This window comes from Suillus subalutaceus (genome assembly GCF_016647625.1).
Source record: "Suillus subalutaceus strain FC151 chromosome Unknown DFJ58scaffold_276, whole genome shotgun sequence".
Lineage (NCBI taxonomy): Eukaryota > Fungi > Basidiomycota > Agaricomycetes > Boletales > Suillaceae > Suillus > Suillus subalutaceus.
Window position 1 is genome coordinate 22,259 of NW_024540525.1, and position 27,002 is coordinate 49,260.

The following is a 27,002-nucleotide window of genomic DNA, read 5'->3' on the forward strand; positions in this document are numbered from 1 at the left end:
ACTCATATTCCTGTGGCAGCCTTTCATTAGATTATCGAGCGTTGCTTATGTGACATGTAAGTGGAACGGCAGCCTGTTATTTGGTTCGAACTTTCCTGAGTCACTTCCGATACCTGAATACCCGGGAAAGTTACCACAACCCTGTTACAGCGATATCGAAGTAATGACACTACTACAAATTTACATGTGGAATAAACTGGGTCCAAGCTACCGCATCGTATACGTACTGGCGTATACGATACAGTAGCTTGGACCCAGCAAGACAAGTACAATTATTTGTGTCATGTGCAAAAATGTAAAACATGCTGATGCTGAAACCTCCAGGAATCAACGCGACATAGCGGTCTTTGAGCCAAAAAAAAGTCAAAGCATAGAGGAAAGAAAGTATTAGCGGTGCACATACCATCCCAATGGAAGTCACGTCGTAATATCTGCTCTGCATCTCTCGGAAACAAGAAATTCCAGCCCAGACAATGTATCCCTCCAAACACCAACCCAATGACGGATGAAGTGATTGATATCACAGTCAGGCCAGACGGGTTAGGCGTTCTTGTGTAAGGACTGGATTGATCTTAGTGTGTTGAATGAGATGGGCGTCTTTCGCATGCCAGTGTAATGTGATTGATCAATGATTTCATAACGGTTCTGCATGGTCGGCGTTCCCACCTACCCCTTCTTCGTCGATATCAACCCCTTCATCATATCAAAACTGTTCCCATCAGGCTGTAAATCAATGAACTCTCCACCGCCCATCGGCACAGTACGCAACAACCCATGATCGGGAGTGATACCGACGATGCGGACACTTCGGTGTGGAGTCCGGTTCGTTAGTGTGACCAGCTGGTCTCTGTTCAGACCACGAGTAAGCAAACAGTAAAACATTGACACAAAGCGAAACATAACAGAGACGTACGAATGTAACCATGATCGGAGGTATTGATCCATGAACGGCTGAAACCCCTGTTCCTCATTCTGCAAAAAAGAATTCCATATGCGCTCAAAGGAGGTGAGGACCGCTGCCGCTACACGTTCTACGGAGAGCCCTGAGGTAGGTGTAGATGCGAGTTGGGCGAGTGAGGCGATGGGTGGTGCGTTTAGGACGTTGAGACCGCTTCCTATTTATTTTTATTGATGAGTTTTGAGTGCATGTTGTGAGCGTTCATGTCACTGAACAAAAAAGGGAGGAAGGTACCGTACCGATTACTATATCTGCCACGCCACCGCCAAAACTGGTATTTACCAGTATCCCGCCCATTTTCCGTGGTTCCGGCGTTGATTTTGTATTTGAAGTTGAAGACGGGAAGAGGCCATAAATGTCATTAGGCCATTTCAGACGGATTTTGTGGGCCCACTCAGAGGCGGGGGTTTAGGATGTGACATGCGTCGATGATTGCTAGCGCATAGAGGTATTGGATGAATACGAGGTTGGAAGGACGGATTGTGGGGCCTGGTACTGCGCAATATCGATCTTCAGATATCAGATGGTTGAACACTATTAAATGAAAAGTCGCCAATCTTACCTGATGAAGACCCTTTGAGCCCGACACGAATCTTGAGTGACATCTGCAAGCACCCTGCAGGTGAGAGCCACGCGTTACCCGCCTCTACCACGTCCTGCCAATTGTACTGTGGCGAGGGAGACGATGGGAGAGGGGAGTGCGCGGAGAAAAGATGGGTTTCTACTCAGAGTGGGTCTCAGTGTGCGATGGGATAGATGTGATTGGGTGAGACGCACTTGTCAAACATTGTTTGGGTGCTGGAGACTACTTCGCCGTATATGAGTGCTTCGCCGATGCGCCAAGTTTCTGGGTTTGTGTCTTCCGTCCCAGCGTGGAACTCGTCTACGGCACGGAAGAAGGCAGATGATGAGAATTGTGGGGTGTAGATTCGTTCATCCTCAGGAGTTAGAGGTTTTGAAGGTACGAGTACGTGTTTGACTTTCGGGTTTGAGAGGAAATTTGGTGAAATGAGTTCGAGTATGGGGTGATCGGTAGTTCTGTCCGCAGGAGGGAAGGATGGGAAGTGGAAGTGGAAATCGTCATTGGCATCTTCGAATATAAATGGCTCCCACTTGCGCTGTAATTCATCGCCGACAGCTAACCCAAGATTTAAATGATCGAGCAGCGCCTCTACGATGCGGTGCTGCACCTGCCACGAATCTGGACGAGCCAGAAGAAACTGAGGCAGAATGTGAGGCTCAAGACTGGGATCAGCTCTCTGTGAGGAGAAGCGCAGACCAAGTGCGGATAGCGATCGTGACAGCAGGATATCGGGAAGGGGTGGTGTGCAATTCCACATCGCGATAAGCCCGCTTTGAGATAAGATACCGGCAGGCGCATTCCCTTCCACGTAACGACCGAGGGTGTGTGCTTCAATATCCAAAGGACATGTGGGTAATCTGGATACAGATACCACCGTGTCGTTAATCAGTACATCCGCGCTTGTTCCAGTAGCAGTTGAAAAGGAGATGTAGAGGGATGCGCTTCCATCAGCGACTCTGAGTATAGTGGTGTCTTTCACCATACCCAGACCAAGACCCGCGGATAGCGATCCAAAGTCATGACTCGATCCAAATAGAGTGCCTTTTCTGACGCCAACACCGAATGCTAATATCCTACCACCGGACTCGATATATTTACGGACAGCTTCATGATCTGTGGGAGGGGAGAGGAGTAGGAGTAGAGCGCAAGAGGTGTGCCATGGGTATTCTTGTACGGAGAGTTGAGAGGGTGTTAGCGGCTGTGGTAGATAGTGCGGTGTCAATAATGAAGTAAGCGTTTGAATGAGAGAAGGAGTGGCTGGGTGTGTACTGGGATACACTAGCACGTTCATTGAAGTGGATGCTCGGCAAACACCGGAAGTCCGAAGTACTATGTATGGTGGTTTGCTTGGCGGACAACGATACCTCTCTCTGACCGTCTTGACAGAGCCTTTTTGCACATCAATATAATCACTTCATTCCGAGATAAATCTCTCATGTTTGAAAATGGAATTGGGTTGTCTCTCAGCTAGCTGTCTTCGGGTCATCCTAGTAGGAACTAAAGCTGAGGTGGAGCTACCGCCAGCTGGTGTTCTTGCAAGTTGATGCGAGGGACAAAGTCTTTCCGGGCCACTCCTCTGCAAGAGTGCCCCGCTTCATTCCTTTCCCTTTCGGGTCCGTCTTCGAAACTCCACTTGAGTTGCCTGCGTGCAGCGGCAGTGCAGATCACCTGCTATTTTGCGGTCACTATCCTTCACTATCGTTGTCAGCTGTTGATGGTTCCCTTTGGAGTCGACCAAGGTCCAGCTCATTTCAAGTTCCTGTTTTCATGCACAATGTGCGTTACTTGGTAGACGATCCTTTTCGTAGTGGAACTTACACTAGTATGTTGATGTCGTTCTCTGCAAGCAACCGTTGTGCCTTCACAAAGTCCCCTCCGCCAAATCACATTCGAAGATCCCCGATCACCAAAAACATACTATTCATATTACCATATATCTAACAACCATGGTGCAGATCAAAACCTCATACATACATACTGTACTGTAACATCTAATGATTATCCAACCCCAGCCCTCGCATAAATGCAATGTCAATCTGAACTTGAATGTCAGACGATGCATAACGGTAGCAACGTGTGTTCAGCAAAACCTATTATTCGAGAGATGGCATGCGTCGTGATATGCTGATGATCAAATGTCTAGGCTGTGATCTCAAGACTAGACAGTTCCTTGCGGATCTCAGCTTCCCCCTCCATTTTCTTGAGCTGCGTCGCTTCTAGCCGCTCCCCGCGGTTCGCTTTCTCCTTGAGCTCGTCGATAGCCTTCAGCTGTAAGTCAATGGTCATCAACACGACACAACGACGACCACCAGAAAAGCAAACACCAACCTTCTTATTAAGATTCCGGACCTTCTTCGCGATAGGGTCCAACGATTCTGCTCCCGGCGTTGGTGGAACAGAACCTTGGGGCGTCTGCGTCCCTACTACGGTCACATCAATAGACGGTCGCACAGACGCCTCTCCAGTAGGTGTCGCAGCCCCCGAGCCTGCTTCCCCAGGTCCTTTCTCTTTCTTCTTCCCCTTTTTCTTCGGCTTCTTCTCACCACCCTCTGCCCCTGGCGCAGGTGCAGTGGAAGGCGTCTTAGGCGCGGCACCAGGTACATGCCTCCGTCCCCCGTTCCCGTTCTGGTAGTGGCCATTACCGTTGGAAGGCGTGGCTCCGTTAGCATGCCCCATGCTACCGGGAGGATTCGGTGAGCGGTTGTAGCCCCGCGGAGGTGTTGCGCTGCCACTACCGGTGGGCATACGGGGAGCACCGCCCTCGTCCTCGCGCTTGAAAATCGCTGGCGTTGCAAGGCCACGTGCGCCAGGCGGTCTGTAAGCACCTGCAGCTTTGGGTGTGGCGGGTTTAGCGGTCAGAGCCGCAGTCAATACACTGATTGAGGGCTGGGGTGCGGCAGGGATAGTCGAACCAAACGGAGGTGCTTGATCGAGTAACGTAGGTCTCCACGATGCCTGGTATAACTCCTCTACTGGCTGGACGTGCATAAGTCCACCAGTGCAGTGCCAAACCTTGATTCCGTTGTCCACACGAAGACGAGGAGACAGGGTAGCTGTCAAAAGGAACCTGCCGCAGGGCGACCACTCGCAATAAGAGGTGTTTGGTGCGTCGATGGTACAGATCTTCGTTAACGTTCTCCTGTCGAAGATGTCGATTTTTCCTGCCAGGTTACCAAAGCCGGCAAGTGCGAGGAGGCGACCTTGCGGATTGAAAGCGATGAAGTTATGAGGAGAGGATCCAAAATCATGGAGCGTCCGCACACGCTGATCAAAGAGTGTGGTTTTGGCAGGCATGTCTAAGACAAAACGCCGGCTATTAATATGGCTTCCACGATCTAAAAAGACAACTAACATCCATAGACAACGCCAAATTCTTTCGAGTTTGGGCTCCACGAAACGTCATGGATCGGTCCCTCCTTGTCCAGGGTAACGCGGCAGTCGAAATTACCTGCCGCGCTGAGTAGGTACATACCGGTCTCGCCGTAGTAGCTCATGTTTGAGTTGTCGACCTCCGTCTGTGTAAGGACAAGTGCCTGCGTGCCAAGATCGTTCCACTTGATCTGGGCGCGATCAGCCTTGAAGAAAGTTTTAGAGCAGGTGGGAGCGCCAGAAAGGGTGGATAGGCCGTAGATCTTGACAACGGCAGGAGCGCCCTGAGAAGAGTAAGAATGGATGTATCATGAGGGGAAAGGGATCATACCTTCTTCTCAGCAACAAAAACCGCAACGGACGGGTTCAGTCCAGGACTCAGGGTAACCATTGATGCGCCTTCGACACGTAGCTTGTCGGCGATGCCCTTCCCCCATTCAGCGGGACGGTAGACCTGAATCTCCTGAGCAACAAGACGAATGGCATGCGACTCGGACATGGTGTACTGAAGGTCCCAGTTCTCCTGCGACTTCTGTGTGAATGAGATGAGCTCCTCGCCGGTAGACGCGGAGAAGACACGGAGATTCTTGTGCTGCGCGCCATCTTCCAGCTTTACTGCGGGGAGGCGTGTGAAGTGAGATTTTACCGATATCCTGGACGACAGACACGAGGCGTACCTGGCCGCTCCCATGTAGAGAGGTATGTTCCGCGCGGGGAGAACTTGAGTTCAATGATATTTGGAACACTCAGTTCTTGGAGCAACTGTGCGCCTTCAGCCAGAAAGATCCGCACACTGCGAGGATCAAATTAAGTCAGCTAGGTGGATCTCGCGAGCGCGAAGCAAACCGTACACAGTTGGTAGCGCGTATGCGAAGAGACGGCCGTCGGGGCTGTAGTGGTATGTGCGAGCTGGGACATCGGGGACAGCGAATCCCTCTATTGGCATGTATGTGGGCGTGCCGCCGACGAGGCCCATGCTCTTCTGCGCGCGGACTACAAGATTCCAATTACGTTAGATCAAAAGCAAACTTTGGACTGGATAAATATTTTAACGAACAAGCATATTGCTGGGAGAGCTGGGAGGCCATTTTTTGGTGCTGAGAAGACGGAGGGGGCGAGAACGAAGCAAGTGAATGCTTCACAGGAGACGGTCGGTGGAGGGAGAAGATCAAGGATATAAAGCACAATCAATACACAGCTGAATTCAAACAAGATCTACTTTAGGGCAAGCAGTGCAAATTCTCGGTTACTTACAAGTTGACCTCGAGGTTCATGCTCTCACTATTATGTTACTCGTACCAACCTTCTTTGGCCCTGTCCGCATGGAAATCGAGCAGGGCTGATGGACCTAAAGACTAACAGGACAAATGTGATGACTGCGCAGATAACTCAAGCTCGATGGACATCTTTTGCAGCGAGTGAAATGTTGAATCAAGTCTCCATCCAACATTCCTCTCGAGGAAAAAAGACCTGGATTCAAGTACTTTCATCCGCTCGAGCTCTGTGATATCTTTATATCACACATACGAAGATGCCTTGAAAATGGACCACGGCAGCAATAATAAATTATCCCAAAAATTTTAGTGGTGCGTCTGTGCCGGCCAGATGACTCGCTGACGCATTCATAACATCTTTTCAGGGAAACATGCCAACATGAGTTCAGAACTGTCGGCATCACATCTCTGCTGTAATACCCAGACGCCCAGGTTGCACTCTGTTGCGCGACGTTAGTTCGGCGTTCCGCAGTATCCGTTCATTCAGCCTTTTCCACTACCGCACCGTGAAGAATTTTTTCACCCCCTCACATCACTGTCAGGTTCGAAACCCAAAATTCAAAGTACTTGTTGGCTTTAAGTCAGAAGTTCTGGCTTTCGGATCTATTCGAAGGAAATTCCCTCTTTGATGGCGCGCCACTGCCACAAACAATTTGCGTAATCTCGAGTCTGTCGGTCCGAGGGCCCCAATCTTCGAGTTACGACTTGGCCTTCTTGAAACTTTTGATGCTGATGCGGCTCTTTCCTTGACAATTTTTACAGGTGTATTGTCACCGCAGTATTTTAAAAAAGCTCAGCTTCATCTGCACGGCCTATATTTTGGTCATCCTGTGAAGGATGCTTACTTTGTGAGCTTTGTCATATCGTCTGAGTCTCAGTGCATTATCATCATTCATTTACAGCAACCCGCTAGACGCAACCCCCCATGAGCCACAAACTTTGGTTCAACGCGTCTTGGTTGTCCGCCTTGGGTAGTGTTGTTGGCAAAACTACCGAGTTTTGCCAACCGGTTCGGCAAAACTGGTTGTGCCTGATGATATTGCCGCTGAATTTGCAGCTCTCGAAGAGTTGAAAAGGACTGAAGACGTTCAGTGCATTAACGAAGTTGAAGTGCTCGAGGGAAATGCTTTTGATTTTGATGAGTTGGATCGGATCGAACAAGGAATAATACCACAGACTGTTCTAGATGAGGTTGAGGTGGTTAATTACAATGGCGAGGGTGACGGCTGGGACGAGGCAGCATTGATGTCATCATTTGGAATGTCGTACACATAATCTACATAACGCCTAGAGTTTACCAAGTTTTGCTACCCTGGCAAAACTAAAGCCAAGTAGTTTTGCCCCCCACACTAGCCTTGGGTAACAATTACGTGTGGCGCCGAATGGGATGTCGAATAACGCCCTGCCAGAAATTTGGGCAACACAGCTCGTCTCACCCAGGCGATCATCGGATCATCACTTGTTCAGGCGGCGACCTGTTATGAGTGTGGAACTTGGAGAGTGAGGACCAGATCGGGGAAGACTAGCAAGACGGAGAAGGCACACCACCGTAAGTAAGCTATGCGCCGGCCCGCCGCGCCATGGCGTTTTGAATGATGGGGTGTGAGATGCGGAGAGTGGATAACAGAGAGACCATTCGAGACAGGATAATTCCTACGTGAATACAGTCATCTGCTGCTCAAACGCAGACCAGTAGTTGATTCCATTGGATCTTCTCAGCGGCATGCCATACTAATCACAGCGAACACGGTGTCGGTGTCAATCCAGACCTCCAACGTAAATTCATAATAGGCTCATGTCCCGATTCTATGACGCATAAACTTATTCTTATCTTTGAATTATAAGCTAGGCTGGTCACTGCCACCCATGGCAGTTTTGCAGCCATGCCGCCACTGTTGGTGATTTGACGTATCAAACTGGCAAGAAACCAGAAACGTTGCCCGACACAATGGGACTCTTGTAGATAGGAGCCAATGGTTTCCGCAGGTGGAAACCATCTTAGCTCAGATCAATCGCATACAAAACCAAATCTCCGTCTAGGATGGCATTAAGTTTACTCGCACTACTTTAAACTACTGCGAAAGCTGTGAATAACGAAATTTCCTATCCCCTCGTGCCTCAGTAGCTTATCTGCATACCGGATACAATTTAAATTCTCAGTGCACACGGAATAGCGACGATCATGATTTAAGTGGTTAATGAACTGATAACACACTGTACGGCGCGCTGGGGAATCTGGACGAATTCGTTTCAATAAGAGGATAAAGAAAGTCATGAGAATTGAGACCTGGATTGCTGTGTTTATTATAACATTGACGGGTCATGGTCGAGGAATAAGAAAGGCGCTCAGGGGCCTCATCTACATCATGATTTATGTACCAACGGGAATCGCGGACTCTGACTGTATGGGAAGCAGTATGAATCCAGACAAGATGGCGGTCCAACCTTACGACACATTGACGCTTACGCGTCGAGAAGTATTAAGAAAGGCGCTCAAGGGTATCTTCTAGGTGGCATATTCCTGTGCTCGTGGAAAACATCAATATGAAGGCGGATATGGATATAAAGGTAAAAATCTTGTCCAGATTTGCAACATCTACACGATTCCTTGTACCATCCAGAACTTGCAAGTCGGCATTCAAAACCAGCATGTATTTGCAAAAGTAAGGATACTTTACACGTCATAGACTCGGATGGGTACATAAGCTTACCATAAATCTTAAGGCCTAGATCGATGGCGACGATCCCCCCCTCGACGTTGTCTTCACAACCAGGGCATGTTCCTGATCGAAATTCAATGAAAGCAACCTTGCAATCATGTCTTGAGTGCCTTGACCGACACAATGACAGGTTAATCAGGGTTTACGGGGAAGTGCTGGAGATCCGCACCCGCATTACAGAACTTCTTGAGATCGTCCAGTCAGAAGCCACGGTGACGGATTCGGGCACAAGGGATAAGCAGTGCTTACCTCCAAGCAATATTCGCTGATGAACCTCAGAATATTGTAACAGTTGCACCCGATGAGCCCAACACTATATTCACCATTGTTGACTACACTCGACATCTTTGGCTTGCCACAGCCACTGACCAATGGCCTTTCGGACCAAGAGTGCGGTCCTTTAGAATCTGTCGGGATTATGGGATGGCTGCCAGAAGATACAGACTCTATGACCTATCAACGTATCCCGGGTAAATTCACTAAATTTTCAGCCTAAGGAAACGTTTACCATGTACGACAGACGTATTACTCTGCGACACCTCCGGTTGTGTCGGCTATGAGCTCGGTGCACAACCCTTCCCACCCGAGGATGGCACGTACTCTGAAAGAAAGACCTTGCCGGGCTCTTTGCCCAGACTTAGCCCTCTCCCCATTGTGCAGGGTAGTCAAGACAAGATAAAGTGCACCTGGCCTGGATGCTCGAAATTTGTCAAGAAGGAGAGCCGCACTCGCCATGTGAACGAGACACATTTGCGGAAGGTGAAGGCCGTTTGTGCCAGCTGTGGAAAAGGGTTCGCGCGTTCATATATGAAAAAATACCATATCTGCCCGCTCGAAATGTAAAAGTTCCTAGACCTTTTCACCTACCTATTCCCTAATTAATCCCACCGCTTCGATTATGAGAAAATACCTATGCAAAGCCGTAAAGGTACACTCTGAGAGTGTTGATGTTCTGTTGCTCCGAAGCCACCTGAACGCACCTTCTCGGACTGACTATCGACACCCTGCTACGATGCTCATAAATAAATTAACGTACAGGAACGATCCGGACCGTGCCGGGTTCAGGATGGTGACTAGGACTTCCGAGTCGGTAGCATTTGCCACATTTTGTTCGAAGGAGAGAGCGTGTCACTGAGTTGCAGCTTCAAGTTGGCAACTCTTACTAGTAGCTAGTACTTGGTCACGGCGGTCGTCTCAAACAGATGACGCGCGGAGTTTAAATTCTTAGTGCGTCGTCTCGTCACATGGCAGTGAAAGACTCTGACTCGGACAGCTTTCTATTGCAAGTTTGTGGCTTGATAGAACAGATCAGATTGCCGGGTTTGTTTGGTTAAGCTGTGCATATGATGATTGATCAAGTGGTTTAGGTTTTAAGTTACAACACGATCTCAGCCCATCCCTCGTGGTACCGATCCTGATACCCAGCTATCATTGAAGAAATTGGAACGCATTTCAATCTGGGTGGAAGATGCTCGTATGAAACCCTAATATAGTGGCAAGTACAAGAGTGATCACTCGCGATAAGAACGTGCGCTTGATGCAATGCAAATTTGAACGCGGCGGACGGCAAGAACTAAGAATCAAAAAATGAACAATATGCATATGGACGTATTGCTCCGATAGTTCGCACCTTGAGGAGATGTGGAAGGTCTTAGCTTATTAGTCCGAATACCATCTAAAATGTCAATAGGTTCATTAGCAGTAGCACGAGCATCGATTCTCACTATGATATCGACTGTCAACTCGTCCAATGTATTCTTCCGGGCATTACCTGACAATAAGAAGTTGAGCGGTTCAGGTTCAAAATGAGAAGAGGATGTTGAACACGATGCGCGTTGGGCACTCGTTGACGGAATTGACAATGTTCCATCACATTGGGTTTACGCTGGTCACCGTATTTGAGCTACGCCAAGCGAGTGGATGGCGTGCTGCAACTGAGTTTCACCTTGCAGAAGGAATATAAATGAAACTTTTGGTGATCATCGTGTGCAAGGGCATGGAAGTATGAAAGTTACCTTAATGATGCTGGGTCACTGTATTAAAATAGCAGGAAAAGACTCCGAGTTGGAAGCCTGAGGCACGATGTCCTTAGATTGACAACGATGGCTATAGTATGTTGCCCTTCAATTGAGTTGCCTCAGAGCCTATTAAGTAGTATGAGTGTCGCCGACTCGTCTTAACTTGAAGCTTCATCTCGGCTCGTCTCCCCCAGTCAGGCCTCCGAAAGCTCCAGCTAATGTACCCCTACCATGTACCCCCAAAAAATCACAAGATCACCATCCGGAAATTGCATTTTTGATACACTTTGACATGGCCAAAGGCGTCGATGAGGTTGTTTGTTAGCGTCGATATAGACCTTTGACGTACATTCATGGTAAGCTCATTTTGATCCTGGATCAGCGATGCGTGATGTGAACTTACTTGCAAAGACTCGTATATGCTGGTTCGGAATGCTGAGCCTGGCTTCTTACAGATTCTAGGTGGTATGGGAAGCCTGAAGGTGCGAACGCGAATTACTTGCTAGCCTTTGCTAGCATTGTCGCCCGCAATCGAATTCAGAGTTTTTATGGTCATGGCAGGCCGGTATGACCCTGGCTATCCCGGCAGTCAAACTTAAGCTTTAAGTGCAGGTCCGATAGAAAACAAGCGCGTCAGCCTTGTAGAAAGTTTTAGACCAGGTTGGGGCGCCAGAAAGGGTGGATAGGCCGTAGATCTTGACAATCGCAGGGGCGCCCTGAGAAGACTAAGAATGTATGTATTATGAGGAGAAATGGATTATACCTTCCTCTCAGCAACAAACACACCACAACGGATAGGCTCAGTCCAGACCTCCGAGTCAGGCAGACCATTGATGCGCCTTCAATGTGTAGCTGATCGGCGATGCCCTTCCCCTATCCAGCAGGACGGTAGCCTTGGACCTCTCGAGCAACAAGACGAATGACATGCGACTCAGACATGGTGTACTGAAGGTCCCAGTTCTCCTGCGACTTCTGTGTGAATGAGATGAGCTCCTCGCCGGTAGACGCTGGAGTGGGGTACCCCTCCAGCGGGGGGTGCAGGCGGGTGTTTGCCACCCTTTGCGCAGCTTAGTCAGTAGGAGTAGAGCCTTCGGGCGTTGTCGTAGGTAGCATCATCAAGAGGTTGAGGCCACACGAGCTCCGTCTGCCAGAGGCAGGCACATTGTCGCCCGCGCCAGTCCAACGCGGAGAAGACACGAAGTCCTTGTGCTACGCGCCATCTTCCAGCTTTACTGCGGGCAGGTGTGTGAAGTGAGATTTTACCGATATCCTGAACGACAAACACGAGGCGTACCTGATCGCTCCCATGTAGAGATGTATGTCCCGCGCGGGCAGAACCTGAGTTCGATGACATTTGGAACGCTCAGTTCTTGGAGCAACTGTGCGCCTTCGGCCAGAAAGATCCGCACACTGCGAGGATCAAATTAAGTCAGCTAGGTGGATCTCGCGAGCGCGAAGCAAACCGTACACAGTTGGTAGCGCGTATGCGAAGAGACGGCCGTCGGGGCTGTAGTGGTATGTGCGAGCTGGGACATCGTAGACAGCGAATCCCTCTATTGGCATGTATGTGGGCGTGCTTAGATCAAAGCAAACTTGGACTGGATAATTTGTTTAACGAACAAGCATATTGCTGGGAGAGCTGGGAGGCCATTTTTTGTGCTGAGAAGATGGAGGGGGCGAGAACGAAGCAAGTGAATGCTTCACAGGAGACGGTCGGTGGAGGGAGAAGATCGAGGATATAAAGCACAATCAAGACACAGCTGAATTCAAACAAGATCTACTTTAGGGCAAGCAGTGTAAACTCTCGGTTACTTACGAGTTAGCCTCGAGGCTCATGCTCTCACTATTATGTTACTCGTACCAACCTTCTTTGGCCCTGTCCGCATGGAAATCGAACAGGGCTGATGGGCCCGAAGACTAACGGGACAAATGGCGATGACCACCCAAATAACTTAAGCTCGACGAACATCTTTCGCAGCGATTCACTCGAGTGAAATGTTGAATCAAGTCTCCGTCCAACATTACTCTCGAGGAAGAAATACTAGAGTCATCTTGGATTCAAGTACTTTCTAGCTAGCTGCTAGATGACTCACTGACGCATTTATAATATCTTTTCAGACATACCATTTCTCACGAATGACGAGTCAGATCTGTCGGGGACGCCGGCGGTCCAGGTTGCACTCTTTGGTTGCGCGACATGCCGCGGGATTTTTTTACTACTGCACTGTGAAATTTTTATACCGCCTTACATCACTGTCAGGTTCGAAACACGAAACTTAAAGTACTCGTTGGCTTTCAGAAGTGCTGTCAAGCTTTCGGAGGAAATTCCCTCTTTGACGACGTCGACTGGCGCCACTTCATACAAGGTACGCCGGCTACATGTGCAATATGCGTAATTTTGAGTCTATCAGGGCCTCAACTTCGAGTTACGACTTGACCTTCTTCAAACTCCTGATGCCGACGCGACTCTTTCCTTAACTTCCTGGCTTCTCTGAAGAATCCTGGATGTCGATGGCAATTTCTACAGGTATGTCATCACGGTAGTATCTAAACAAAGCTCGACTTCTGAGCCGTTCATCTGCACGGCCTATGCTTTGGTCATCCTGTGAAGGATACGTACTTTGCGGGCTTTGTCGTATCGTCCGAGTCTCGGCGCATTATTCATTTACAGCAACCTGCTAGAACCTTTTCGTGAGCTACTATTTTGAACGAACGTTGGTTCAATGTTTTCTTAGCTGCACACCTTGGGCAACAATTACGTACTGTGGCGCCGAATGTGATGTCAGAAATAACGCCCTGCCAGACATTTGGACAACACAGCCGCCAAGCGAACTTCATCGGATCATCACTTGTTCAGGCGGCGACCTGTTGCGAGTATGGAACTTGAAAGTGAGGACTAGATCGGGGAAGACTGGCGAGACGGAGAAGGCGCACCACCGTAAGTAAGCCACGGTGTTGTCTCCGGACGGGAAGATGTCGTTAGTGGTGGTAGATGTAGGGCTGGTGGTGGGTGGATCTGTTGAATGATGGAACGGAGTGCGGGATGCGGAGAGTGGAGAGCAGAGAGACCATTTGAGGCAAGACATTCTTACGTGAGTATAGTTATCTACTCCTCAAACGCAGACCAGTAGTTAATTCCATTGAATCTTCTCAGCAGCATGCCTTACTAGTAGCCGCGAAGACGGCGTCAGTGTCAACCCGGACCTCAAATGTAAATTCACAATAGGCTCATGTCCCGATTCTACGAAGCGTAAACTTATTCATATTTTGTAAATTCTGAACGCTGAAGTTGCACTAAAGCGAATCAATCCGGATTGGCAAACCAACCTAACTCAACACTGTACTGCGTTCTCTGAGTGAAAATTCCAGGAATTAAAATAGGCAGCTCATGCCCTTGACGAGTCAACGTACTCTCGGCGAAGTTTGTGGTGGTTTTCTCAGAACGGTCCTGGAGAATTTAACAGTCCAAGATCTTGGTTAATATCGTGGTATCACGGTATCGCGGCTTTCTTCGTAACCTCATTGGTTCAATCAAATCCGCCGTTTTAATTGCACTGCGCTGCGCGGATCAGTCCATAACGGAATACCATCACGTCAAACTCGTTGCCAATACCGTCTTTACACGGACTGTCGGATCGGGCTCATACACCGCTCGTCCTCGCTCGTCTCGGTGTCTAGTTCTTCTTAATGCCCAGGAATCATCGGCTTTATCCGAACCCACATTCTGGAAAACCTTGGCTGATATTTAATCCTCACAGCCTCGACGACCCTACACTACATATATGAGGTTATTGCACATAAAATTTCCTGTGCATGCGAATGCTACCGTGCACATATTCACGGTGTCATTGGCACCAAGACGGAAGTATACTACAGCGTCAACATGATATCCAATGTTTCGATTTCAGTGCAGGATCGAATAGTACCCTGGCAGCATATATCCCAAACCCGGATCTTGTAAATAGCACGACCCTTGCATATACTCTAAAGCTTACGGTGGTACTACATCTGGCAACCGTATACAACCAGCCATGACATCAAACTTGTTGCTATGTTTTCACTGACGAGAAACAAGAGTTAATCGTTATATCGTGCTGTATCATTCGTCCGCCTTAAGAGCCAGTTCGGCAACTCGATGTTGGGGCGTATTTGCCATGTTGCACATCTGGCGCAATGTGAGTTGCACCGGCATGCTCCCGGCATATACCTTTGGTCAGTCGGAGCTCGAACCTTCCCTATCTACTGACTAGCACCACAATGGACTGGCTCGACCCTCACCTCCGCAAGCTAGTTTATTCATCGGTCGTCGCTGTTGTATCTATTTGCGGCCAGTTTACTACTGTTATAATGGCTACCGAGCCAAACACTGCTACTGTCGGACCAGTACCAGCTGAGCCAAAAGCGCAATGGAATGTGGCAGAGACGAACGCTCTTCTCGATCACCTAGTCAGCAACAAATCCGAGGTTGGGGATGGCGGTTTCAAGCCATCTACATTTACCTCAGCAGCAACTGCCCTTGCAAGGGCCAACCTGCTAACTGCAGGCCCTCCAAAGACAAATAAACGCTGTAGAAGTAAATGGAACACGGTGAGTGCATTGAGATTCTCTACGTCCCATTCTACTAATATCTACCCCTGTACCAGCTCAGAGGGATATACCGAGAGATCCAAAACTATCGCAATGTCTCAGGAGCTCACTGGGATAATACCAGAGGCGCTGGAATCGAAGGAAGGACTGCATTAGAGGTATTCAATAACTACGTCACATCAAGTGTACGTCCCCTGTTCAAAGCTATCTACTGTAATCTAATATATTAAATAGACGTCCCGCGCTTCAATGCGGCCATTTGCCAACAGCGGGTGGATATACTACGACAAACTAGCTGAGATCTTCCCAAATGGCACTGGCGCTCAGGGAACTCACGCATTTCATCCGGCTGCTGCTGCAGCTCCAGTACTGGCTGACGATGATGTTGAGCCTGGTGCAGAGCATGTCATCACTACTGCTGCTGCTGCAACCATCATCGCATCAGCTGCCAGTGCCAGTAATGACCCTGTTGCTGCTACCATGGAACTGCCTCGCGATACCAACTTCAATGCTTCTCGTCTTCCCATCTTGCCTCCTTCCACTGTTGCATCCAGTATTGGCACTGGAAAACGCACTCATGATGATGCATCGTGCGACATGGAATCATCAACTCACCTATCCAGCTATCCGTCATTTTCTGGTCCCTTGCCGTCCTCTACCTTGGTATCAGCACCCCCTCCTGCAAAAAAAATCGCGATCTGGACGTCACGGTGACAGTGCGGTCGCAATGATGACCAGTGCAGCACGAGGGTTGAAGGTTTCACCTGCCACTGCTGTTGTTGGCATGCAGGGTTCCATCAACCGCATTGGTGACATTCTCGAAAAAGCCGTCACTGCAGCGCCTGCGCCTGCACCACCACTACCACCTCCTCCACCCCCTCCCCCCTTGGTTGCAACCGCTCTTGATCGCGCCATGATCCTTATGCAAACCGAAGATGCGGAGGTGCCTGCAGAGGACTTAGGCCGACTGTTACTAATTTTTACAAGCAATGAGCGGGCGATGGAGATTTATGTGCAAAGCCCACTGGGACCACGCCGCTCTTATATCAAGGCGCTTCTTGAGGCTCATGCAGCGAAGTAGGTATCACTTTCACATCTCGTCCCTTACTTGTACAATGTATCTTAGGCTGTATGTTCTGTGATTGTCGCGCTGTTTTCTGTCTGCTTTGTTGTTTGTTGTCCCACCATCATTTTCGAGTCCACAATCATGTAGCATTGGGTTCTAATACACGTGTAAGAACTATACATGAATATCATTGTTTGCATCTGCGCCCTCATCCTCGTCTGCGTTGTCATCACCATCCAGGCCAAGTAAGTCCTCTTCATCTAAGTCATCACCATCTGCTAGTACTTGTTCATGCAAAACTTGCCCATATTGAGCCCACATGTCTTCAGCGATGTTGTCACGCAAGCGGCTCATTTCAATATCTGCCGTTTCTTCCTCTGGTACCACTGCCTCATGTGGGTCAGTCTCATCCTCAGCCGGATCCCCATCTGAGTTAGTATCTGGGATAGGACCCTCCTGTGGGTCGTGCAGGCGTATAAAGTTGTGAATTGTACATAGAGCAGCTGGAATCTGCGCTTGAATGTTTAAGTTATACCTTGGTGCGAGGATGAGGATGCGGAAGCGATGCTTTAAGACGCCGAAGACACGTTCAATGACGTTCCTTGCCATGGCATGGCGAAGATTGAATAGCTCCTCTTTATTGCATGGCCTACTATCAATGTTAGTGTGCGTTCCAAAGAATATGGACTGTCTTACCTTACACTCGCTCGTCCCCACTCAGCGAGATGGTAGCGGACATTACGGTATGGTATCAGGAGTCCACGGCGTAGAGGGTAACCAGCATCAGCTAGAAAGTATTTTTCTTGGGAGATCTTAAGGTCTTTGGTAGACGCGTCCTCGAAAACACGTGCATCTGTGGCGGATCCCTCCCAACCGGTAAGGACATAGGTAAAATTCATGTCGAAGTCGCATGCAAACAGGCAGTTTTGAGAGACGAGACCTTTGCGATCGCGGTAGGCAGCACGTTCAAGTGCAGGAGGTGTAGCATGGATATGGCTCCCATCAAGCGCCCCAATGGCGTCCTTAAAAAACGGCCAGAATTTGGGATTCTGGCGAATTTTGCGAGAAACTGCTTCATCTGATGGGAGGTGGACGTATTTTGAATAGAATGGTGGGGTTGATAGAATTACGAGCATCCTTCGAAAGTATCTAGATATAGCGTGACAAATGAGTCCAGTCCATGAAAATATGACACTTACCGAGATATTGTCTCATTGGAACGCTGAAATCTTTCACCAATATGCCTGATTGACAGGCCTGTGACAGCGGCATACAGGAAAATGGCGAGTTGCTCCTCTAGAGAGACAAACTTGGAGTCGGAATACCCAAGGGTACGGAGTTCTGATATGAGCTCTGCAAAGACATGGGCATGCACTCCAAGCTCACAACAAATGCGCTCTGGATGACCAGTGAGTAATTCGACCACCCATGCTTCACCAGAAAGCGCTGATGTATGGTAGGGTTGTGGGTCCCTTGGGTACATAGATGCTACAAGACTGCCGGAGGCATGGATGAGAATGCTGAGTAGAAGTACTACATACTGTATGATTTTATGATGAACCTGAGACCGGTTTTGAAGACGAAGCCCTGGAAAGACTTCGGGTAGGGACTCCATAGTACTATGAAGGATTCACGAGCCCAGGGATACAGTCGTCTAACCTAGGATTACATTCAAGCTCCGACTATATGCCGGGAGCATGCCGGTGCAACTCACATTGCGCCAGATGTGCAACATGGCAAATACACCCCAACATCGAGTTGCCGAACTGGCTCTAAGGTTGTATCGCGCAATTTTGTGTCGGGTCTAGAGTGTCATAGCAAGATACAATGTCTGGTACAGTACGCTGGCATTCAGAACTACACAGAACGGTCCACCAGTTCAGATGAGATGTGCCCCGACTCCTGATTTGACAAAATCATGAGATGGAACACGGCCCCCCTGTTAACGTTGAAATTTGAAATTCCGTCTACAACGTGAGTCTTTTATTGCACGCCCAAAATATATAGAAATGTCACACAGTATCAGTGATTCTGACATATTATGGCCCGTTATATATGCCGACATGAAGAAGGATTGCAAATTTGCAATGGGGTTATGACGATCGTACTTAGTGCAGCCGAGAGTCAACCACAAATTTCTCCTTTTATATTTATGCGCCCATGGTCTGACCGTCCTGACCTGTCACAGGCCTTCACGGCACTGGCCAATCACAATTACATCAACTTCCCTTTATATCTTTTTCGTGCAGAGCCTTGCAAAGCTGCAGAAGAGCGAGCGCTACCTGAATTTCTCAACATCCTAGCCGCCGGCTCGGTATCAATAATGTCTAGCACGATATGGCGATCACCCTGTACTTTTCATGGATTGACTAGTATCTAAAATAAAAACTACTGGAGATACGACGGCTACATTACTTAAGTATGGTGCAAATTTATGTGATCAATCAACGCCGTCTCAATCAGTTCCGCTTTGGGCCTTGAGAGTACAAGGGACTAGTACAGTATTGGGTTACATTTACCTGCCATGGCCCTAAAATCAAAACTCGGTTTGCAGATAGGTGGGAATATAAAGGCAAGGATCTCGCAAAGGCTTGCAACCATTCTCTTACATTCTGTTAAGACCAGTACTCAAGTAGTATCGGATCCGAAGGGCTTTGGCCTCAGCTCGTGCGCTGTGCCCCTTTCCCGAGTCTTGCCCCTTATTTCAGAGAGCTAAAGTATTGCGTCTAGTGAGACGGATAAGTATTGTAATGGATAAGTATTGTAACGGATAAGTCTTGTATTCGCAACGGATAAGTATTGCAACGGATCCGTCAAGACTTCCGGATATCGAACGTATAGAGTAACGGCTAATCCAGATCTGATCCGGACTAGAAACTAACGGGTGAGGACTGTCCGAAGACAGAGGCGGATATGTAGACTATAGGAATCTATCCTAAGTCTCGGAATAGACAAGAGTAGCGTACTCAAGTCCGGACGGATAACGGAGGGACTTAGAGTCCAGACGGAATGAGTGCAATCTAAGATGATATTCGAACTGATCTACTACAGCGCATATACAAAGGTTTATATACTACAGATAGCTAACGGAATGATCAATAAGCAAAGGTGCGAGGCTATGTACGAAAGTATAAGCAAAGTCTAAGTGGAGCGTATTGGTAAGTCAGATGGATCACGAATCATGAACCGGGAATGAAGTACAAGTAAAAGCGGATTCGTAAGTGTAGCGGATCAGTAAGCATAGCGGATCAGTAAGCAAAGCGGAAGTAAAGGATAACCGGTATACCGGTGTACAGGAATACCGAAAGGAGATGAACGATAGTTAGAGTTATATGAACAGGAAATGAAATAAGAATCAAAGCGGATCTGTGGACCGGACGAACGGATATGTTCATCGGATCTGGATCGGATCTGAGATCCGGATCATCGGATCTGTAACCGGATATATGGTATATGACAGTTTGCTGATATGCTGGATGTATACGTTATCGTATATCTGGACGACATCCTCATCTATTCCCATGACCTTGCGTCCCACAAGCAACACGTCCAAGAAGTACTACTTACTCCGTCGACTCCGTAAACATCCTCTCTATGCCAAACCCGAAAAAATGCGAATTCCATTCCACTTCCGTTGAATATCTCGGATATCTCCTATCTCCAGACGGCTTAACTATGTCGTCCGATAAGATCCAAGCTATTACTGACTGGCCGGAACCTTGGAAAGTCAAGGATATCCAATCCTTCCTTGGATTCGCAAATTTCTATAGACGGTTTATATTCAACTACTTGGATATCGTGGTTCCGTTAACACGGCTTACACGCAAGGATGCTCCGTGGAACTTTTCCGATGAATGTCGGAAATCCTTCGAAGAACTCAAGAAAGCCTTCACTACGGCTCTGGTGCTTACGCACTGGATGCCGGATGTTCCTATAGTTGTGGAAACCGATGCCTCTGACTACACTATAGCTGGAATACTATCCATAGTATGTCAAACTCCTCTCTCGCCGTCAGGCCCGCTGGTCGGAATTCCTCCATCAGTTCAATCTTGTCATCCGCTTCCGTCCCGGAAAACTCGGAGTTAAACCGGATGCCCTTACTAGACGCTGGGACGTCTATCCCAAAGAGGGGGATAAGGACTACGCTCGAGTTAACCCTCATAACTTCCGTCCGGTATCCACGTCCGAACAGTTAGCTTCGTCCCTACGAGCCTCAACCTTAGCAACTCCAGTTCTTAGAGCAGCTGTTCTAATGGATATTGATGACCTTCAGAAAGACATCCTGACCGCGTTCCCTAATGACCCTATTGCAACCAACCATCTTCCGGTACCTTCGGATCCGAGATGGACAGTGGACGATAGGGGTTTCCTCCGTTGCGACAACCGTATACATATATGTCCCAGAATCCGATAACCTTCGACTTCGCGTCCTCCGTAATACTCATGATCACCCCTTATCCGGACACTTTGGTCAAAACCGAACCCTAGACCTCATCCGATGCGAGTATACATGGCCAGGTATACGCACCTATGTTAAGGACTACGTCCAGTCCTGCACTACCTGCGCCCGAGCCAAGGTTCCGAGACATAAACCCTATGGATTGCTCAAGCAACTACCCATACCGGAAAAGCCTTGGAATTCCATATCCATGGATTTCATAGAGCAACTTTCGGACTCATCCGGCTTTACAGCCATCCTCATTATCATAGATCGTTTATCCAAACAAGCAATATTTGTTCCGACTCACGATACCATTACCTCTCCGGATCTCGCTCGTCTATTCCTACTTCATGTGTTTTCCAAGCACGGAGTTCCGTCCCATGTCACCTCGGATCGCGGTACAGAGTTTGTATCCCACTTCTTCCGATCCTTAGGAAAAGCATTGGATATGGTCCTCCACTTCACATCCGGATATCATCCGGAAGGGGATGGACAAACCGAGCGTGCCAACCAAACCCTGGAACAATACCTTCGGATATATTGCAATTATCAACAGGACAACTGGTCGGAACTACTTCCCTTAGCAGAATTTGCCTACAATAACGCTCCAAGTGCTACTACCGGAGTATCGCCTTTCTTTGCTAATAAGGGTTATCATCCGAACATATCCGTCCATCCGGAACGCGATCTATCCTCCATCCGCGCTCGCGACTATGCTATAGACCTCGACGACCTTCACCAATTCCTTAGAGAAGAGATGGCTCACGCCCAAGAAAGATATCAAGGACCTGCGGACGCTAAACGGAAACCTGCTCCGGATATCAATATCGGAAACCAAGTCTTTGTCAAGGCTAAGTACTTCCGGTCCACTTGTCCGTCTAAGAAACTCTCGGAAAAGAATCTAGGTCCGTTTGAAGTCATATCCCGTCCGGGTACCCATTCCTTTACCATCCGACTTCCCGAATCCATGAAATCCGTCCACCCCGTCTTCCATGTCTCACAGCTAGAACCATCCGTTCCGAACACAATTCCCAATCGGATCCAGCCTCCTCCACCTCCGGTCGAAGTTGATGGAGAACCAGAATATGAGATATCCGAAATCCTAGACTCTAAGCTGGACCGTCGTAGAAGACAATGCCAACTCTTATACCTCGTCCGATGGTCCGGATACGAAGGAACAGACAAAGAGACTTCATGGCTACTAGCCACGGAACTTGGAAACGCGTCCGATCTAGTCTCGGATTTCCACACTGCATATCCAGACAAACCCGGTCCTATTGCTATACAATGAATACACAAAGCGGATATACAAGTACATTAGTAGCAGAGAAGGCAGATCCGAAAATCCTCAGCCATCCATCTCCATGTCCCCACCCGATCCGGATCCGGATTCATCAGCGTCCTTGTCAGTGGCCTCAGAACGAGCCGCCTCTGTAATCCGGATTCCATTCCGGATCCCCTCAAGAAGGATGGTCTGGAACTCCCTCTGCTGCTCCAAAAACGCCTCCAAGTTAGTATTCATCTGCTCTGCTGGAGCAATCCGTTGGTCCGAGCCAGTTCCGCTACAATGCTATTAGCGGCCGTGACCCAGGCCTGATCATCATACTCCACTTCCACCTCATCCGCTACTACCAGTCTTCATATCCGGATCCGGAGTCGGACTCTGCTGGCGCTTCTTACCCTTGCCTCTCGGAGATGGGTTCTCAGCAGCGCGCTGCCTCTTCTTAGACTTGGAATCTGTAACGGTTCCAGGTCATCCGGGACAAGGAACCTTGTCCTTCCGGCACGCGTTACAAGCCTTGATCTATCCGAGCGTTAAGAGTCACGGATCCAAAGATTCAAGGACGACTTACCAAGGAATTGCTATCCGCATCGGACCACAGACAGGCCCGACCCTTCTTAGCGCAGCGGGTACAAGCCCCATCCTTATCCGCTGAGATAGCGCGAGACTACGGATCCAATAAGGGACGGATCCGATAGAACAAGTCATAACTCACCATTTCCACTACTATAGCCCTGCGCCTAGCCTCCTCCGCTTCCCTTCGGACCTCAGCCTGTTCAATCTTCTTAATCCCTGCCAAGCGCTTCCAATCCGCCTCTTCCGCTTGTTGCTTCAGCTTTTCAGCCTCTTCCTCCTTCCGAACCTCGGCCTCAGCAGCAGCCAGCGCGGCCTGGAGATCCGCCAGAGTCTGCTTAGCGGTCTTCTTAGAGCCGGATCGGTTATCAGTCATGGTTGAGATAAGCTAGTGGTAGTGAAAAAGTAGGGAAAGGAAGGAACACCCTGCGACGCTTTGGCATCCGTATATCTGTCAGAATCCGAACTCAGCAACTTCTCCCATCAGCTTCTCCATTGTCTCGCACTCATACCATCCGTTCCGGATCGCTGATTCTTGTGCCTCTAGAGATCAGCCCTAAGGGGGGGATACTGTCATATACCATATATCCGGTTACAGATCCGATGATCCGGATCTCAGATCCGATCCAGATCCGATGAACATATCCGTCGTCCGGTCCACAGATCCGCTTTGATTCTTATTTCATTTCCTGTTCATATAACTCTAACTATCGTTCATCTCCTTTCGGTATTCCTGTACACCGGTATACCGGTTATCCTTTACTTCCGCTTTGCTTACTGATCCGCTATGCTTACTGATCCGCTACACTTACGAATCCGCTTTTACTTGTACTTCATTCCCGGTTCATGATTCGTGATCCATCCTGACTTACCAATACTGCTCCACTTAGACTTTGCTTATACTTTCGTACATAGCCTCGCACCTTTGCTTATTGATCATTCCGTTAGCTATCTGTAGTATATAAACCTTTGTATATGCGCTGTAGTAGATCAGTTCGAATATCATCTTAGATTGCACTCATTCTGTCTGGACTCTAAGTCCCTCCGTTATCCGTCCGGACTTGAGTACGCTACTCTTGTCTATTCCGAGACTTAGGATAGATTCCTATAGTCTACATATCCGCCTCTGTCTTCGGACAGTCCTCACCCGTTAGTTTCTAGTCCGGATCAGATCTGGATTAGCCGTTACTCTATACGTTCGATATCCGGAAGTCTTGACGGATCCGTTGCAATACTTATCCGTTGCGATACAAGACTTATCCGTTACAATACTTATCCATTACAATACTTATCCGTCTCACTAGACGCGAATACTTTAGCTCTCTGAAATAAGGGGCAAGACTTGGGAAAGGGGCACAGCGCACGAGCTGAGGCCAAAGCCCTTCGGATCCGATACTACTTGAGTACGGTCTTAACAGTAGTGATCTATTGTTTAAAATTGTAGTAAGTACACATCATAGCACTCGCACACTTGGGAGATAAATGGCGTGCATTCACGGTTTAAATACTAGTCTGCAGTTATTCTACTCAGCCTCGACTTCATCAACTTCAAATTGACCACCCTCGGACTCCAAGTCAGACTCTACCTCGTCACTACCATCTGCACCACCGCCCTGCTGGTATTTCCCAGATGGCCTTGTTGATCTCGTCAGTCTGAAAGGCAGTCTCCGTCCCCGACGTCAATTGGATCCACCTTTGCATGCGACCTGTATTATGATTGTAAAATTTGAAAGTTCAAATGATTGAAATACACATACCTGCCATTGTTGTTGAGTTCCGTCAGGATGCCATCAAGGATACCATGATCCTTCGTTCGAGTATCAAACTTCTTGAGGTTCACAAGATGCTTATCATAGACCTCCCTATAATCGCCGCCCGAAAAGCTGATATAGACCCGTTCGCCCACATATTGCAGTAACATATCTCCGTATTATACTGAGTGGACGGACGTGCATAATATCCCGTATGATACGGGCCAGCGGACCATGGGCCGAGGGTAGATATATCCTCGACTGTGACGGATGGGCCGGGAGTGTTATTATTCCCGATGGAGACGGGTGGGCCCAGGTGGGGAATATGTAATGTAGATGGGTGGGCCGATGGACATGAATTTTCAATAGACGGATCGGCCGAGGTAGTTGGATATTATGTAGATGGGTGTACCAAGGTAGATATGTATCAAATAGCCGGGTATATCAAGGGTGCTTGTTATCACATAGACAGGTGGGCCCAGATATATATCATATTAGACGGGTGGGCCGACGAATTAATATTATTTTGTAGATGGGTGGGCCGAGGGAGTGGTAAAAGATGTATTATATACAGGTGGGCCGACGGGAGACATATATTGCATAGATGGGTAGGCTGACGTGGGGGTATATAAGATAGACGGGTGGGCCCAGGAGAATGATAATTGTAGACATGATGGAGCTCAGCTAGTTGTATATCATCCAAATCAAAGGAGGTGATTATTCAAAGTCATCTAATGATGTGGTATGGCACGGAGCTTTGCAAAGGGGTGAAGTGGAAACTCGAGCGAAGTGTACCGAGTTCCGAGACCCGGGTCTCGACAAACGAATATGTGATGTCCAGCACACTTCCAATCATCTGGTATCTCATTGAGCAATGGATGATAATAGATCTTTGAAAGCCAACATCATCCAAGCCTACCAAATGCCAAGTTCCGACCACCGAAAATTGAGTGAAGTGTACCAATATCTGAGCCCAACTATTCGAATCCCGAAAATCGACCATCGAGTCCCGACTATCGAGTCCCGACTACCGAGTCATGAAACCCGACGCCTGACCATTGAATCCCGACAATCTGAGTATCGAGTCCCGTACCTATCGAGTCCCGACTATCGAGTACCCGAGACCATCGAGACCCGAGGACCCGACGACCCGAGACCCGAGACCCGAGACCCGCGACACCCGAGACCCGAGACCCGAAGACCCGACACCCGAGACCCGAGACCCGAGACCCGGACACCTGAGACCCGAGACCCGACACCGAGACCCGAGACCCGAGATCCCGAGACAAGTTCCAACTATGGTGTCCTGGGTATCAAAATCGAGTGAAGTGTACCGAAGATCCGAGGCCCGGGTCTCGACAACGAGTATCTGACATCCAACAGACTTCCAATCATGTGGTATTTCATTGAGCAATAGATGATAAGAGAAATAGATCTTTGAAAGCTCAGATCATCCAAGGCTCCCTTATCTGATCCTCTCAATCTCCACCCCCTTTAACACCAAAGTGCGGACATTCAGGATTCAGCTTCTGATCTCACAAGATCAATTCAATCATGGATGTTTCTTCCACTTCCGATGATGAAATAACCCTCTTGCGCACTTGGGCCCTGACTGTCACTCATGTGGCATGTGATTATACGGAACAGAAATTCAATGCAGAGAAGACAGGAGGAGACCCAAGTTATACCTTCTCCAAACCTAGACACTGATCTGGTGATGGCTTGTGATCAATTGGTTGATCGGCTCATAAAGGCATATAAAAATCCCAGTGAGTCTTCCTGCAGATTCGGAAAATTCGTTTTATCAGTCAAATTGCTTCATCACAGTTCAGATGCCGATTGATATTGCAAGATATAGCAAATTGATCTCCCCAAAGGACACGGGGCGTAATGAAGAGAGAGAGGAAAAGTTGCTTGAGAGGTGTCCTCCTGGCCATGAGGGCACAAAGTTGATCGACATACCCGCGACAATTCTTGATGCATCCGGTGCCATCATCGCATGGTACCTCCCCAGACGCCTTGACCGATGCCACCCAGGTGTGTTATATATATTGTGACTGGATGGATATTGAACATCAAATGGTACGTACAGAATGAAATTTGGGGCGGCCTCGGATTTGCTAGCTCCCATGCTCGAACAAAGCATAAAGCTCGATGGGATTTGGCGGACTAATCAACAGTGGTTCACACCAAGCTCGGAAAATGATGTCCTAACTCCCGGATGCGTTAATTTATCTCCGGCATGGTTTCAGCAGGGGCACGAGGTAGGATCTGATGAGATGGCGATCTCGGTAGTTAAACTCACCAATCCCATAGAATCAGTCCGATCCGGAGGTATCTGCATCATTGAAGGGACCATCCTCCGAGAACATCCTCAAAA

General features: G+C 48.5%; 7 protein-coding genes across 7 annotated transcripts; 3 read left to right on the forward strand and 4 right to left on the reverse strand.

Annotated features, from left to right (window-relative positions):
- Nucleotides 1-236: 236 nt before the first annotated feature.
- DFJ58DRAFT_823752 (class II aaRS and biotin synthetase) lies at nt 237-2,847 on the reverse strand. Its single transcript, XM_041392132.1, has 8 exons — nt 1,736-2,847; nt 1,643-1,679; nt 1,521-1,614; nt 1,422-1,468; nt 1,198-1,351; nt 914-1,115; nt 404-847; nt 237-345 (listed from the first exon to the last, which is right to left on the reverse strand). Exons 1-7 carry the CDS (start codon nt 2,830-2,832, stop codon nt 667-669), a joined length of 1,812 nt encoding a protein of 603 aa, XP_041235636.1. The 5' UTR covers nt 2,833-2,847; the 3' UTR covers nt 237-345; nt 404-666.
- A 734-nt stretch (nt 2,848-3,581) lies between these two features.
- DFJ58DRAFT_244244 (eukaryotic translation initiation factor eIF2A-domain-containing protein) lies at nt 3,582-6,113 on the reverse strand. The gene is made up of 7 exons (XM_041379433.1): nt 5,968-6,113; nt 5,762-5,903; nt 5,588-5,703; nt 5,242-5,525; nt 4,894-5,194; nt 3,870-4,837; nt 3,582-3,809 (listed from the first exon to the last, which is right to left on the reverse strand). Exons 1-7 carry the CDS (start codon nt 5,996-5,998, stop codon nt 3,681-3,683), a joined length of 1,971 nt encoding a protein of 656 aa, XP_041235637.1. The 5' UTR covers nt 5,999-6,113; the 3' UTR covers nt 3,582-3,680.
- Nucleotides 6,114-6,563: 450 nt separating this feature from the next.
- Nucleotides 6,564-7,459, forward strand: DFJ58DRAFT_848156 (uncharacterized protein; the record flags this gene model as incomplete). Its single annotated transcript, XM_041393587.1, has 3 exons — nt 6,564-6,636; nt 6,947-7,032; nt 7,160-7,459. The coding sequence occupies 3 exons, from the start codon at nt 6,564-6,566 to the stop codon at nt 7,457-7,459; spliced, it is 459 nt and encodes a 152-aa protein (XP_041235638.1).
- A 4,414-nt stretch (nt 7,460-11,873) lies between these two features.
- On the reverse strand, nt 11,874-12,715 carry DFJ58DRAFT_244281 (uncharacterized protein). The gene is made up of 3 exons (XM_041379434.1): nt 12,391-12,715; nt 12,217-12,332; nt 11,874-12,149 (listed from the first exon to the last, which is right to left on the reverse strand). The coding sequence occupies exons 1-3, from the start codon at nt 12,483-12,485 to the stop codon at nt 11,995-11,997; spliced, it is 366 nt and encodes a 121-aa protein (XP_041235639.1). The 5' UTR covers nt 12,486-12,715; the 3' UTR covers nt 11,874-11,994.
- Nucleotides 12,716-15,179: 2,464 nt separating this feature from the next.
- On the forward strand, nt 15,180-15,665 carry DFJ58DRAFT_848159 (uncharacterized protein; the record flags this gene model as incomplete). The annotated part of the gene is made up of 2 exons (XM_041393588.1): nt 15,180-15,509; nt 15,573-15,665. The coding sequence occupies 2 exons, from the start codon at nt 15,180-15,182 to the stop codon at nt 15,663-15,665; spliced, it is 423 nt and encodes a 140-aa protein (XP_041235640.1).
- Nucleotides 15,666-24,394: 8,729 nt separating this feature from the next.
- Nucleotides 24,395-24,792, reverse strand: DFJ58DRAFT_736544 (uncharacterized protein; the record flags this gene model as incomplete). Its single annotated transcript, XM_041386811.1, has 2 exons — nt 24,395-24,506; nt 24,629-24,792. 2 exons carry the CDS (start codon nt 24,790-24,792, stop codon nt 24,395-24,397), a joined length of 276 nt encoding a protein of 91 aa, XP_041235641.1.
- A 704-nt stretch (nt 24,793-25,496) lies between these two features.
- On the forward strand, nt 25,497-26,719 carry DFJ58DRAFT_848160 (uncharacterized protein; the record flags this gene model as incomplete). Its single annotated transcript, XM_041393589.1, has 4 exons — nt 25,497-25,945; nt 26,270-26,391; nt 26,450-26,659; nt 26,715-26,719. 4 exons carry the CDS (start codon nt 25,497-25,499, stop codon nt 26,717-26,719), a joined length of 786 nt encoding a protein of 261 aa, XP_041235642.1.
- Nucleotides 26,720-27,002: the final 283 nt, after the last annotated feature.